The 15,996-nt window shown below is 42.4% G+C and overlaps 1 protein-coding gene across 2 annotated transcripts in view; it reads right to left on the reverse strand.

The window, feature by feature from the left end:
• adgra1b (adhesion G protein-coupled receptor A1b) overlaps positions 1-15,996 on the reverse strand; it is a 247,673-nt gene that overhangs the window by 169,537 nt on the left and 62,140 nt on the right. For both annotated transcript variants that reach the window (XM_078176317.1, XM_033613474.2), the window contains exon 8: positions 1,644-1,808. In XM_078176317.1, the coding sequence (XP_078032443.1) occupies positions 1,644-1,808 (165 nt within the window). The remainder of the gene's footprint in view (positions 1-1,643; positions 1,809-15,996) is intronic.

Raw genomic sequence — 15,996 nt, forward strand, 5'->3', positions numbered from 1 at the left:
GCCAGTACATCTGAATTAATTATGCTTATGTGGTCATGGTTTCCATTAATCAAATCTAAAGTTTGAATGTGAAGAACCTAATCAAGCTAATGATGTGTAGCATGTCCATATCGACAAAATTCAACATTAAACATTCATATTTTTTATATGGGTTTTCATGTGGGTTTTAAAAAGTTTTAATATTCATAAAGTCAAGACTTTAAAATAAGATGAAAACCCACAGGCCCGGACCCTTCCTTGTTACTACAATGTTAAGCCTTTCTTTTTATAATATCGGGGAGACATAGATGGAGGGAGGGACAGAAGCGCTGAGTAGGACCAGAGTTGCTGCTAGCTTGTCATTATGCCTTTACAAGCTTCAAATTTTTGTATTAATCATCTGAATGAGGAGTTTCATATTATGAAAGCCAAGACCTTGTTTATTTAAAATCACTAAATTCGATCAAAACAAAACTCCAAAATGACCAAAAATTGAGATGTTGGCATGAATTTGTGTTTATCTAGAAATGAGCCCTTGGGACATAGGGCTGGACGTTATGGCTTAAACAACTGCAATATTTTTAGGCTATACTGCGATACATGCTATATCTTGATTTTTGAAATCTCCTCTAAACTACTCTATACTACTAAAATACTGAGCTACTAAATGAACCACAGTAAAGTCAAACAATATAGCTACTGTAATACTATAAGTTAAATAAAGTACTGTTGTTATTATAGTTAAAGAAAGTATTGTTATAATGGAATAAATCAAAGTGGAGCCACTGGTGCTTTTATTTTGAAGCACCCAGCTCATCCTGGGCTGGAAGTGTTGATGATTTTGATGTGAACTTGAAGCTTCCGGTCAACAGTCAGATGTTAGCAGATAGCAGAAAGTTGAGCTGTTGCAGCTACACCTTTAAACTTGAGGATTCATTCGCTGTCAGATGGAAACAAACTAACAGCTCTCCAGTTCATATATTAAGTATATTAGCAAGTCACACTGCTGCTCCACGGTTGCAAAATGTGACTATACAATCACAGTCTGGAGCCCTGCGGATACAGAAACACATGCCTCGCCCGCTCACACGTTATCGCTCAGGAAAAAGTGATCTGGATGGGTGGTACAGTGTGTGACATATCATGTTTGTGAGTCTTTCCTTATGTGTGTGTCTGTGAGAGGGAGAAAGCCATAGGAGAGAGACAGAGAACCAAAATGCCAAAGCAAGTCTCATCACGTGATGTTGATAGAGCATGCCACATTTCTTGGCGGGTTGCAGTGACTTCTGGCACGTAAGTCCCCATTAAACCAGGTTTACACTTTGATTTTTGTACAGATTACATAAGCGATATATTACATTGATTAGAGAGCTTTACAGGTGCTGGTAGGTGGATTCTGTCACCTTTGGACAGAGCCAGGCTTGTTGTTTGCCCTTGTTTCCAGTCTGTGTGCTAAGCTGCTGGCAGCTTTATTCACCCCACAGAAATGAGAGTGGGATCAATCTTTTCGACAAACTCTTGCCAATAAAGTGAATAAGTGTATTTCCCAAAATGTCAAACTATTTCTTTAAGTCCTCTTTGTTTCAACATGCTGGAGCTGATAGTGTTGGGAGCTGAACACACATAGTCGAGCGGCCGCACATGACCACTGAGAAGTGACTCACCTGAAGTCCCCCTTGTTGTTAGTGACTCTCTCAGTGGGGCAGTACGGCGCTGATGTTTCCAGAACAACTATCTCCATTTCCTGAGAAGTGTTGCCACGGGAACTGGTCACCAGGCACTCCCAGATGCCAGCGATGCCCACGTCAATGTTGGAAAGGATGACCTCACTGGAGGAGGAGAACAGAGGCGTAAAACTGTGGGTGTGAGTGTGAGGATTACGTGTCTGTGTGATGTGTGTGTGTGTGTGTGTGTGTGTGTGTGTGTGTTGATGGAGTTTTTCCTATGAGCTTCAAATGTCCTTAAAAGGTTTGGACAAGGTGCTGGATTAGGATTTGGTCCTGGGTTTAGGGTTAAATGTAGATGGAGGATTATCTTTGTGTTTGGACTTGAATTTGGGGTGGTTTGGATTATTTTTGGATAAGGCTAAGGATTTAAGTTAGTCATGCAGTGGGGAGGGTTAAGGTTAGGGCGACATCTTAAGGATTCTGCAGTCAGTGGAAGCTCCTCATCACGATGGGACCACAGAAACGTGTGTGCATGTGTGTGCTTCTCAAAATCTAATCCATTCAAGAGACCCTCGTGCGTGTATGAGTATGCAGTGGCTTAAAATGTTGGCCGTGACTTAAGATGATCATTACTCATGCTTATCTTTCCTACTTTGTCACAGCGATTCCTATCTCAATGGAAAATGCCTGATTAAACAAAGGATGGTGAAACAGTGACAAAGAGCCAATGCAGGCCATTTGCCAAGGCGACTAATCTTGAGGATTTTACTCCTTGTGAAAAAAATAAGGATAAAAGCCGGCAGAGATTGCTAAGCAACGAGCATTATCACCATGGAAATACTACCTCCTTCAGAAATGCCGACTGTTTAATTTCTACATACAGTTCAGTTGTAGTCAAATTTTCGTTATGTGCACTTAAAGAGCTAATGCTTATTTTTGTGATTCAATTAAGCTGTGTGTGTTCTTAATAAAAGTCACAGTATACTCCCACAATACTGTACAAAGTTTTTAAATGCGACTTAGGGAACAATGATCCACAAGAGGAACGTATGACAGTTGACATAAAAAATTATAAGCGACAGGCTGGACAAGAAACTGCAATCTTTCAGAGTAAAGATGATTAGTGGCTGAGCGGCTCTGATGTGGAGAAGCTGTAATCCCAGAAAATGTTTCTCAGAGGATGTGAGAGAAATATTATTCAGAAACATTAAATGCCTTCATTTTGTCTGCCTCTCTCTGTCTCTTTCTCTCCTTCTCCTGTTTCTGTCTCAATATGCTTATTACTAGAACAACTATTTTCAGCCACAGTCTGTCCCAGCATGCACTGGGAACACTCTGTCCCATCACAGGACTAACACATAAACACAAACACATTACACCTACTGGTAACTGAGAGTTTCAAATTCACCTGATCTGCGTGTTTGGACTGTGGAAAAGAACTGGAGCGCCTGACCCACATGAACATCCAGTCACAAGAGCACACACAAAGGGCCTGATTCATGGCAGTCATGCACCTAATCACTTTTCAAATGATTTCACTGTCACAGACGAATTTCCAGTGCAAGAAAGAAATCCTTAGAGGTTTGCTAGAGTTGTGGCATGCTTTGTGATCTCAGTCCAATCTTTCTTAAGTCTTTGCCGTCCCCGTCATCTGACGGTTAATGGCCTCTTCGTTTGCGAGGACAAGGAGGGTGCGCAATTCTTTGTCTCCCCAGTTGCTCATCTTTACAGTGTCTGTCAGGTTTGCGTTTCCCTCTTGCTACTAGCTGCTCGCTAATTCCTGCTATCAGCTGTTTCCTGTTTATCCACCGCCAGTGGCTCACATGTGTGGCGTCATCAACAGCTCCTCCCACAAGTCTTCAATAGCCCCTCCCGTTGCGGAAGGCTGCCTCTGTCTTTTTACACTAAAAGGGTTCCGCCAATATGTCTATGAGGCGGAAAATTGGGCACCTCAGATCAACTCGCCAATCCGGCTCTGTGTGTCTAAACGGCCCAACATTCGCAGAATATCTGGCCATGTAACTGTGTGTTCACACCGAGCACAAATTCACAAATTCGCGCATCAAGATTACATACAAAGTCAATGCAAAGACGCGATTAGACGCGAATTCGCGCCGGGCAGCGCAATGGACGTCCCTGGCGTCATGACGTCAGTGACGTCTTGACGCCCTGATGTCCAGTTGTTGACACAACAATAAACTGCTACTCACCAGAGACAGATGGACAGGCGCTCCACAGCTGAAATGGAGCACCTGTAGTTGGTGTCCTGCCGGGAGATCCTGGCGCCAACCCTCGCCAACAGGTCTTCAAACTGGGCCCCAGTCAGCCTGAAGTACCGTTGAAAGTGGCTATCATCCAGACGGAGTTCCTGGAGGAGGTGGTGAAACTAGCTGAGCTGGATGCGTTTCTGCAGGATAGGGTGAACCCAAAAATGACGGCGTTTGGCCCTCCAACGCATCTGGGACTTCCAGAGCAGGTACAAAGCAGCGATGGTGGTTATCTCAGCCATGGTTGAGGAGAGAATGGCGGGCCAGATGTTGTCATCTAGTGAAAATGGGTGGGCTCGCTCCTCGCGCAACTGATGCGATAAGGCGAATTAATAAAATGGTCCGGCGTCAAAACTCACGCATTACACGCGGTGTGTTACTTGCGTGAGTAATTCGCTTCACTCGCGCCCGGTGTGAACGCACAGTAAAAGGGGCTAATAGGTTCGCTCTCCCCAGCACCAAACAGGAAGCAGCAAACAGGGTAGACAGGGAGGGGACACTGGGAAGGTGCAAGAACATGAACAGGAAGTCCAGGTTTTCCTGGAATTTGGAAAAGGAGGAGAAACTGGTGGAGTTATGAACTAAACAAGAGTCCGTGTGTATCTGATCCATCAACCAGCACTTATTTTAGTAAGAAATCTTAATTTTTGCCTCTTGTTCCCACGGTCTCCTTTCACTTAAATAGCACAGCTAACCAATGGAAGTTGGTAGCAAGTTAAGGGGACAAAATACAGTATACATCTTTATAGATTCTACTGATGCTGAATTAACAAGAACACTGTCGACATATCACATCTCCTATCTTGTGTTTCTAGAGTTGTGTGTTTTTGCGGACATGTAAGGTAATGTAAATATGTCATACTTCTTTAAGGAAGTTTGGAATCATATTTTCCACCAGGAGCAGGATGGGAAATAATCTCAAAAGGAATCTAGTTGTAGTTTTGCAAATAGTCAACCTGCAAGATCTCCAGCCTTTGCAAAATCTTGCAGTGTGTTACTAAAAACTCAAATTGTCCGTAGATGTGAGAGGGCGTCAGTTTTTAGTCTTTTCAGACTTGTAGTACATGTTAGGCTTAAGGTGTTACCTGTTCAACCTTTGAATGCACATCAAAGTGCAGAGAGGAGTAGTGTTAGTGAGAGACAGCGAGTGTGAAGACAAAAAGGGTTTAGGATTAAATGTAGACTGAGGATTATCTTTGTATTAGGAGTACAAATATGACTAAATATAATATGACTTGTTACTGCATTACACTCTGGTCTACTGAGTGCGAAAATTGGCATCTTCGCCTCCTCTACCATGGATTTCTCCCTGTAAGTCTTTTGATCATCAGTCCCAAGCAGTGCATTTAGTCAGAGGGCTTTGCCCTTTGATTCTTCCAGACACATAGACCTGACATTTGCTGCTAATGTTTTAGAGAGTGGAAAAAGTTTGTTTGACGAAACTCCACTGTAATTATGTTCTATGATCTTAATGTAATGCCATGCTGAGTGCATTTGACAAAGAGCCCACAGCCATAGTAGTGGCTTTGTGAGGATGTACTTCGTCATAGCAGTACTTGGTGCTAAATGCTAACACCATCATGTTAACATTTACAATATACATCATCTTGATTTAGCATGTTAGCATGCTAACAATTGCTAATCAGCAGAAAACAAAAAGTAAAGCTGAGACTGAGGGAAATGTCAAGAGTTCCTGAATTACCTTGTAAATCTATACCTTAGGAATCTAAATAATACCCTACTAAATATCAAAAGTTCCAGAAATACAACAACCAATTTCAAAGCCTTTATGTGCACTAGGATTTATTTTGACTCATATGTGTTCAATATATGATTCAAACATGGATTAATTACTTGATAGGCCTACAGGTGAGAGGCCCAAGGGCCCAAAGTGTCAAGACCCCCCAACAAATGTCACTCAAACTAACAGGAATTGACTAGGAGGAGATTTAAAATGACCCCAAAACCAACCAAAAAAGACCCATTATCTCAAAGAGACATAAAACAACCACAAGGAGACACAAAACCACAAAAAGATGCATTATAACTACAAAGATATGCAAAGCACCAAAACAAAAAGAAGAAAAACCACCACAAAACCTGTGTCTTGCTCCTGTGTAGGAGATGTGGTGGGGCCTTTTGCATGTCTGTGCCCAGTGGTTCATTGTCTCATAATACAGCCACAAAAGTCAAATGGTTTCAGTCTATACCAAAGTAACAAATAAGCTGTAGCATTTTGAATCTAATAGAGAGGTTATTTGCGCATACCTACAAACCTCCAAATGAAATCATGGTGTGCTCTGCTGTGAACTCGTCTCCACTGCTGTATGTATTGTCGGAGAAGACGAGCGGAAATCAGAGAATGCTGTCAACGTACCCTGTACCGAACAGACCCTTGACTTTGCTCCGATGACTTTGTGCAGGCGAGTTATGAAAATGAATAAAATAAGTCCTGATTTCATCTTCTGTGTTCCACTAAAGCTGTCTTTTCTGATTGCTTTTCTAAAAGGCCCTAAATCAGATTTGAACGCTTGACTGAGATGATGACATTCTGGGCTAGAGAACAAGTGTGTGTGTGTGTGTGTCTGTGTGTGTCGTCTGTAAATACATGTGAGGGGTTTTTGCATGTAAGTACATTGACTGTTGTCTGAAAAGCACTTCTGGGCATTTTACGGTAGTTTAGAGGGATTTTTGCACCAATTATTTAATAGTGTGGACAGGAGCTTTTTGCTGTATTGTCATTAAAACAGATTTCTACAAACTTCTGATACACTGTTAGAATCTTACTGTAGAAATCAGTCACTCTCCAACTGTGATGATGTCCTAAACTCTTACCTTTCTTTCACATAATCATACTACCTCACACACAATATCCCTCACTCTTCCAATCACTCACTCTCTCTGTCGGCCTCCTCCTCGTCCCTCTTTAAAACAACATCCTCCCTCTTCCACAGGACGCAAGTTGAGTTTTAAGTGTGGATGGGCTTTAAATTGAAACCCTCTGGGTTCAGTCGAGCTATCAGCTTGCCTCTGCAGTGCAGTTATATAACAAACCACAATAAGGACGTATGCTGTCTGAAAAGCTAATCTAAACAGATAATATACAGTAGATGGCACATTGGACTCTATCAGACTCTATTTGCACAGCATTATTACACAGGGATGGCAGTAATTCATAGAATACCCCTCAAACTGATTTTCATTGTCACACAGGATAATGAAATTGGTAGGAAGTACCAGTTTATGTCCATGTTACAAATATTCTGTATAAAGCCAAGATTTTCCACTTTGCTTATCGATTTAGCCGCGCAGAACTTGAGGGATTTGAGCATTCAAGACATTCCTCTACAGACTCCACTAGATTGAAAACAAAAAGAGAAGATCATTTGCAGAGGATTATTAGTGGAAATCTATTTTCACCAGAGAAATGTGGGTATAGGAAATGCTCAGGTGGGGATTGACGGAGCTGTAACCCCACCAGGAAGTCCAATAGCTCAACAGAAGCCCACCAGGAAATTACAGGACACTTGACATCCAGAATCCTGTCTGATTTCCTGTGTTATTCTCAGTGTTACTCACCAAACTGCATCATGAGTATCATTGATGTCTATCAAGCACATGTCCTTTCTCATAAAACATTTGCAAAGCTGACTCTCCTTCTAAATTTGAAATATTTTTTACATCCATCATTACTTTCAGTCAGTCCACTTTACTGCTTTTGCTGATGCACTGCATCTGTGAGTGTGTGTGTGTGTGTGTGTGTGTGTGTGTGTGTGTGTGTGTGTGTGCAGAACAAACAAAACAGGGACCCATTCATTGAGGAAACTAGCATTACCAGAAGTCAGAAACACCCCAGGTCAGCTTTAAATTAAGTGCTATTCATGAGGTAACGTAAGCTCCTCCAGTGTTGCTCCCTCTTGGCAGTGCTGTTAGAGGGGGATGCTGGCATTTGGATCTAATGCCAAAGAGAATCGTGGTCTCAAGGCCAAAGCTAAGTGCCAAAAACTGCAGTTCCTCTTATGGTCACTTGAGGCTGGCTCCAGGAGCAAGTCAGTCCCCATAAACACCCATGTTAAATTGGCCAACTTTACAGTGGGAATAAACATGTTCACAGCCTGATACAAAAAACATTTTGGCCTCAATCACTACTTTCCCTGTTTATGACAACTGTCATAAGCATGTTAGGAATAAAGTTATGAATAGTTAAGGCCTGGGAAGTTTTGAGTGACAGGTGGGTGCCATACGTTGACAAGTCATTACCACAGTGACAATGTCGTTTAGGTAGCATTAACATGGCGTCACCCCAGATTCAGGGAGTACAGGCGTAACTGCAGCTATCGCTAATTCAGTCCATGTTCAGTTCATAAAAATTAAAGCAGCTGTGCGGAACTTTTCATCATTTATAAAACTGCCCCTAGTTCGTTTCACCCCTCCTTGAAGATCCGCATATTTATTTGAATCCAACAGCGACAAAAAAGCCTTTCTCTATATGGCTATTTAGTGTAGCCTCGCTCGGGTCGGACACACCAAGGCGGAAGTGATTCTGCTCGCCCGCAGCAGCCCGCAGCGATTAAACCACAGAAAAAGAAGGGGCTGTGTTTACAGTGTTCTTCGAGTAAGCAGTACGCAACGGGCATTGCTGAACACACAACACCTAACAGTTTTACCAGAGATGTATCTATGAGGACTTGGTTGTACTTTTGATGTCATGGCGGATAACGAAGGAGCATCATGTAAAATTATCTGTGACTGTGACCATGAACACAAATATACAGCAGGCAGTTGTCCTCAGTTTATAAGAAATTCAGAGCTACACCAGAACATTTATGAACAGGTCTTACTTTACTACTAACTTGTGTAACGTTAGCATGTTAGCATGTTTCCACTAATTACTTGGACTGACCTAACGTTAGCTTTGCAAGTGAAGGCTGCAGGTAACAGCTTTGCTGTGTTAGGATTATGTTATGTCTTCACTGTGTATCTTCACATAAAAGAATACTCCGACGATTTGGGAGTTATGCCCTTTCGCTATCATTTTCATATTGAGACAACATGATCAATATCTTTTTTGTGTCTGTACGTCCAGTGGCTGGGTCTCAGCGGTTAGCATTGCGCTTATAGGGGGTCAGTACGTCCTGCGCTGTGATCCACAGAGGGATACACCGGTGAGCAGGCACAGACGTAGCTTGTAAACAAAACTCAGCTGTTTATTTAGCCTAGCGATTTCTCCGGATTTTAGTAGCTGCAATGGACGACTTTGAACGCGATTTTGAAGAGTTTCTTGAAGTGGACACAGATCCTGAGCCATACCTGTTTGAGCCAGAGCATACAGATGAGGAACTCCATGTGTTGGATGCTGAGCGGGCGAGAAGAGAGGCTGAATCCTCCGCTCACATTTTGCTGCACAGAATGGGACTCGGTGCTACCATCGTTGGGGAGATATATCATCAGGAGGAAAAGCGCCACAGAGAGTGCATCACAAGGAGTGAAAACTTTGCAGCAATCACTAATCCTGGTGTGACTGAAACTTTTTTTCATGTTCCTAAAATGAACTGGAGAAAACGCCCAGGCCTGCAGGAGCTGATGGACAGCTTTCAGTTGGGTGAGTAATATCGTCCGTGTCGTCTCTTTGTTTGCTTTTACCAAGTGACCTAGCATACCTGTCCCAGAGCAGCTGTTGCTCACCGGTGTATCCCTCCACGCAAGATGTACTGACCCCCTACAAGCGCCAAGATATCCATCATGTTGTCTCAATATGAAAATGATAGAGAAAGGGCATAACTCCCAAATCGTCAGAGTATTCTTTTCACATAATAATGCGGACTCAGCAGATGACTTGTTAACTGTTTATTCCTCCTTACACCGAACGTACATGGCTGCTTCTCATTGTTTCCAGTAGCACAACAACGGTTACTACATTACCCAGAATAACTTGAGGCTCACACTACTACGGTAGCCTTAGTAGCTCAAAATACACAACAGATTAGATCAGAACAGAAACACGACAGGAGAATTTACTGAGTAATTTTGCTGTTTCCACTAATTACTTGGACTGACCTGACGTTAGTTAATCCTCTCGCTCTCCAAAATAAATGCATGCGTTAATAGCCGGCTGCAGTCGGAATTTTACGACACCAGGCTGTGGGTGTCATACCGCTCCGACCAAAGGGGCGCTATAATCAACGAAAAAACGAAAAGTTCCACAGAGCTGCTTTAACTGCAATGTTTTGGTCACCTAAAAAGTCTTGTTCGGCATTCAGTTGTAATAAAAGACCCTCTAAGGAGTCGGGTATTCAGTATTTCCAGTAAGTACATTTTGTTTTAATGGTTTTACGCCAGTTTTTGGCTAGTAGCGTTAGCATCAATATTATGACTGTTAACCATAGCTTTAAATGAGCAGCGTTAAATATGTTAGCATCTAGTGTCTGGGTTATCCCCTCTCTTCTGGTCCAAATATGGTTACTTTTGGCTCCAAAATTGCAAGTAATACCAAACTCGAGGCTTCAAAACAGGAGTCCACAAAACAATGGGTTATGTCATGGTGGCTATATTCATTATTTTACACAGTCTGTGTATTCTCTCTATAATTTTTCTGTCTATCAAAGTTTTCTAAAGTTAACTCTTATCTATTTTTGCATTTGTCTGCCTTCTATCTGCATTTGTAAGTGTGCATTATTGTCTTTTTGTACTGTAGTAAGGATATTCCTTTATTCATTTTCCATAACCTCTTATCCTGTTAAGTGTCGCAGGGGGGGCTGGAGCCTGTCCCAGCTGACATTAGGCAAGAGGCAGGGTACACCCAGGACAGGTCACCAGTCTATCACAGGGCTGACACATAGAGACAGAACCATTCACACTCACACCTATGGGCAATTTAGAGTTACCAGTTAACCTAACCTGCATGTCTTTGGATTGTGGGAGGAAGCCGGAGTACCTGGAGGAAACCCACACTGACCCCTGGAGATCATGCAATCACAGTGCTGCCTGTAGTAAGGATGATACTTAAAATTCACACATACGTAGCTTTGTTTATCATGTATTTACTGCAAACTTAACAACCTACACTTAACAACACTAAATAGTTAAGCCCCTACCCCCAACAGCAAAAATGAATGTGGCCATTTTATAAGTCACCAAATGTCTCCAGGTGTGTAGAAAGGTTTTTGAATTATTACCAATGTTCAATTAAATGTATTCAGAAACACTGGGTTACTGTTCACATAAATTATGACTGTAGGTGTCCTTGTACAGTGCATATAACAAACAGATTAATTTACATTTTTGTGGATGTTGTTGACAATGATAAGGATGATGGAAGAGGAGGTGGTGGGGTTGGGTGTTAGCATGTGTGCTTGCGACTGTGTGATTACATGCATGCAGGCGTGTATGACGGAGCTGCTGCACTTGTCCTCGCTAACCATGAATAGTCTGCAGAAGGGACAGTTACATCATCGCTGAACATGGGCCAACTGTCTGAATGCTGGGAAATACACAGGGAAATACCCCCCACCCCCACCCCAACACACATACACACCCAAACGCCCACCTCTCCTCTCCCTCTGCTACTCCCTCCCTGTCTCCCGCCGCCTGCCTCACCAACAAAAAACTTCACTGCTGAAGGCAAATTCTGCTGCAGCCTGATCACCAGCGTCCCCGCTGAACTGCTGCACCCAGACAAAACAAGGGGAGCCGAGGAAACCATCCAACAGCCAGTCCAGTTTGCAGAAAAAAAGGTCATCCTCACATAATAAACATATAAAGAAATGGCTCCGGTATGTGAAAAGCAGTAGGGCAGAGGCACACTAAGCCATACACAAAGCACTGACCTACATCCACAGTAACACTGCACCATTGTGGAGCAGCTCCCCAAGGACTCATTAGGAACATTTATGCTTGCACGCTGATATTTAACAATTTGTTTACATAATGTTGCTTACGGGACTGTAAACATTCAATCTGTCCCCTCTACCCAACAAATGTTCCAAAGCTGGGACATTTTCATGCAAGCTCGCTCGCTGGTGAATTTGTGTTTTATCGCAGCTTGTGAGGACAGTGTATTAGAAACGAGCAATTTTGAAACACCTCGACTGTTTTCTTGAATATTTTGATGCCAAGAGTAATACATGTACATTCAGGTGCACATGTGCATCTTTATTATGCACACATACATACACACATAGGGGCATAATTTACTCTAATATAATGAAGATAATATCCCCGTTGGAGCAGCATCCATATCAAATTATCTCCTTGTCTTAAAGACTCCATCTATAAGTCTCCACAGTATATAATGTAGACTGTTCATCATTTACATTTCACTTTTCATGTAAATAACAGCTTTAATTTTTATTTATTGAATGAAACCTGGATGTAGTAAAGTGATGAAGCAAGGAATTGAAATTATATATGCATCGCTTTCTCTTTTTATTGTGTTTTACTGTCTTTATTTTTTTTTACTCTGTTGCACATTTCGCAGCTTTGTCTAATTTTCTGCAAAATCAGTTGCTATTGGTCTCCCTAGCAACTGATTTTGCAGAGCAGCTTATGAACAGACCAAAGTCAAGACAGAAAATTAGACAAAGCTGCAAAATGTGCAACAGAGTCAAAAAAATGAAAGAACCCACAGTAAAACGCAATAAAAAGAGAAAGAGATGCAGGGGGTATTTGAAGAAATCAAAATTTATGTTTGTAAGCAAAAGCAGAGAGTTCTACATAAAAACAACAAACAACAGGAAGAGCATGAGAGAGAACACCAGCAGACACCAGGGAAGAAGCAGAGACAGACATTTTCCTTTGCCTTCAGTAATATTTCCGAACCAGGTTCTTCATTTTGTGCAAGATTAGCCTGATTAAAAATGGAGAGGATTAAGTAAGATACATCCAAAGTGTCTGCTGTAGCTAGCTACAGGGCTCTAAAATGTTTGATTAATGAAACATGAATCACAGGCTGGTCCCACTGCTGCCGCTAGCATAGCTAATACTGGGAGTTTGGCTTGACACCATTACTCAGCAGGAGTCTGGCCCACATCGCAGAACCACCAGGCCTCATGGGGCCTGGTTTTTTGCTGTTGCTCACTGTGAGCAATGTAAACGGATCAGCTTATCGGCCCACCTGCGCCAGTGAATAAGAGGCTATAATGACACGGCACAGTGTGAAAGTGGGAGGGAGCTGAAAGATACAATAATATAATACAACACAAAAGATACAAACAAACAGAGATGACATTTCATAACATCATGCCTGTTTCAGTGAGCAGTGATCATGTGATGTTTTGAATGTCTACACTGGCCGTTTGCCTGATGCAGCCTAAAGCAGGATAGGCAGAATTTAGCTGAGAAAATAGCTGCAAAACATTTTGGGTTCACCTTCAAAGAGGTCACTTCACTGAGGCTTTGGCATCTCCGCTCGCATTGCTGCAAAACTGTGCGACAAATCCAGACAAGGGCTTTAAGCCACATGCTAAATCCTGTGTGTTCAGTCTTTCCCCTCTGATGGGGCATGCAGGGCGAGGCTGACTGACTCAGAGGACATTTATCCAAGGTGAACGACATCAACACGGGCCGTAATGACTAATATATTGTCCACTGTGGCTAAACGAGCATTGACAGCGTCTGGCGTGTCAAAGGCCAAAACATTAGTTAGGTTTTTTTTCGTCTTAACGAGTGCTGGACAAGTGAAATCACAGGACTTTAATTTTCCCCACACGTCTCTCTCAACACTGCAATTTAAGATAGAGCTCAGGGCGAAGGGTGAAGTTCAGACCAGGCACAGCAGATTGTTTTTGTTGGACCGAGCTGTTACACACTCATCAGTTATGGAAATGATGTCTGCTCCTTGCAGGTTTTCAACATGAGGGAGACATTTTAGGTGCCAAGAGCAACATGACCCGAATGGGTTCCACTTGGGGGAGAAAACTGCATTATTTGTGTATACAAGAGGAGAGCAGGTGAGCTACAAAAGTAGAGTCAAAATTCTGAGTGCACAGTGCAGTGCAACTGTCATTGCTCGTTTCAGACTGAGCACTTGTCATTTTCTTGGTCAGCGCCCATGTTGTGTAATGTACTTGTGCTCATCTGTGCACTCCTGGGATTGTGGGTCTTAAAATGAGGTGTGGTCAGAAACATTGTTGCCTCAGTGCTTTTTCTGAGGGACCAGAGAGAGACTGTGCCACTGATAAAAGTCAGAATGGTAGAGTATTTCCCTGCTATTTAAAGGGCAGGTTATTCAGACAATAAGATGTGTCTACAGGCAGAATCACAACATGCTTGTGCCTTACTTTGCGTCCAGATTTTGTGACATTAGATCATAAAAATAGGACCCTATGTGTTGATTTTATCCCATGCCCAGGCTTGGACTGGCCATCAGGCAATTTGGCACATGCCATATGGAACAGTCCGTCTAATCAGGGGTTACACGGTCCCAAAATTTTCAGTACTACCTATACTGTAAGGAAGTTGCAGCTGTACTGGCTGTCATCACCTTCCCCAAACCCATTAAGTGGATCGGTCCATCATGTAATGTCAGAGCGGGAAATTAATAAAATCAAGACAGAAAGAGCTGAGTGTGTGGAATGTAAATACAAATTAGATGGATTAAAGAGCTAAAAACTGAAGGGTAGAGCAGGAAAGGTCAGAGACAAGAGAAAAAAGTACTTGAGGCTAATGCTGCAAAGTGTTTCTAACATTAGCAGCAGTGATAACAATAACAACAGTCTGCCGGTGCCACCAAATAAAGAGGAGGAAAGAGTAATGAGGACACATGAGCAGCAGCCACTGGCCCAGTGGAGTAAGGTTACAGACCAGGGGCGAGAGGAGAAGGTCGCTGCCCGCTGCTGAAGACGACGACCTCTCAGCATGTGATGCCGCTGGTGCTCATCTCGTTCACGTAGTGACAGTTCAAGGAGCTAGCAAGTTACAGAAGTGCTGCCAGTGCCAATGTTGTACCACTCACATGGTTTCATCTGTGCTGTAAATCCATGTTTTAAATTAATTTTACAGACTGTAACTGAATAGCAGACCGCTACTATGAACAACAGACCGTTGTTTTGGATGCAGTTCTGACCATAGACGCTCAGTGCAAGCAGGTAGCAATGAGGCCGGCCCAAAGGGAAAATGCCAGGACTGAATTTTTTTCTTAGTCCAACCCTGCCCATGCCACAGTTTCTTTTTTGATACTAACACTGAAGGTACCAGAGTCAGAGCTTTCTTTAAATTCTACACTGCACGCCTTTATCAATAGTACCTATGACACAGCAGAAAAAAACTGCATTACAGATAAAAGTGCTGCATTTAAAATGTTTCATAAATTTTTATTTTTCAAGCACTTTTACATAAGACACCAAGACAATATTCCCATACCTTATAAAGTTAATAAGGCAAATGTGTTAGAAAACAGTGGCTTATTTAAACATCTGTCTGACATGGAGCAATTTTATCATTCTGTCTCTATTGTGTTTGTGTCAACATGATGAATGTAGGTCCAATATTGATTCTTCTATTAGCTCTGTTTTTGGTCTCCACCTACTCCTGAGGGAAATACCTGGCTCTTAAGCTTCGAAATGTTCCACATTTTCACCAGCTAGTCACAAACGCTGGGCAGATAGTGTAAATTAGAGCGTGGATACCCGACCAAAGCCCAATGGGACCCAATGGGACCCAATAGGACCCAAAGTAACCCGACATAAACTTACGTGACCCAATGGGACCCAACAGGTCTGGCCAAGTCAGACAAATATTCAGATTCAGATTCAGACGACTTTGGTGTTCTGTTTTAGGTCATGTTCAGCTTAAAATGACAGACTTACTGGCTGTGTTGGGCTACCTCTTTTTCAGTGCTAAGGTTTGTTATTTATGTGACAACATCTGAAGGCAACACATAAGCTATTTCAGCCAGTAAACATTAATGTAAGTTAATATTAGCTCTCAAACAATGGAGGATGTCAAACAAAATTTGTCATTACCTAACATGATCCAAATTTCGGTTCTTGCACAGGGTGTTCTAGCCATCCCTGCTGGCAGCAATGAATGGAACTTTACCGTTTCTGAAAGACTGATCGAACAGAGGAGAATAGCACTGACGACAT

The sequence above is a fragment of the Epinephelus lanceolatus genome, chromosome 17 (assembly GCF_041903045.1).
Source record: "Epinephelus lanceolatus isolate andai-2023 chromosome 17, ASM4190304v1, whole genome shotgun sequence".
NCBI classification, from domain to species: Eukaryota; Metazoa; Chordata; class Actinopteri; order Perciformes; family Serranidae; genus Epinephelus; species Epinephelus lanceolatus.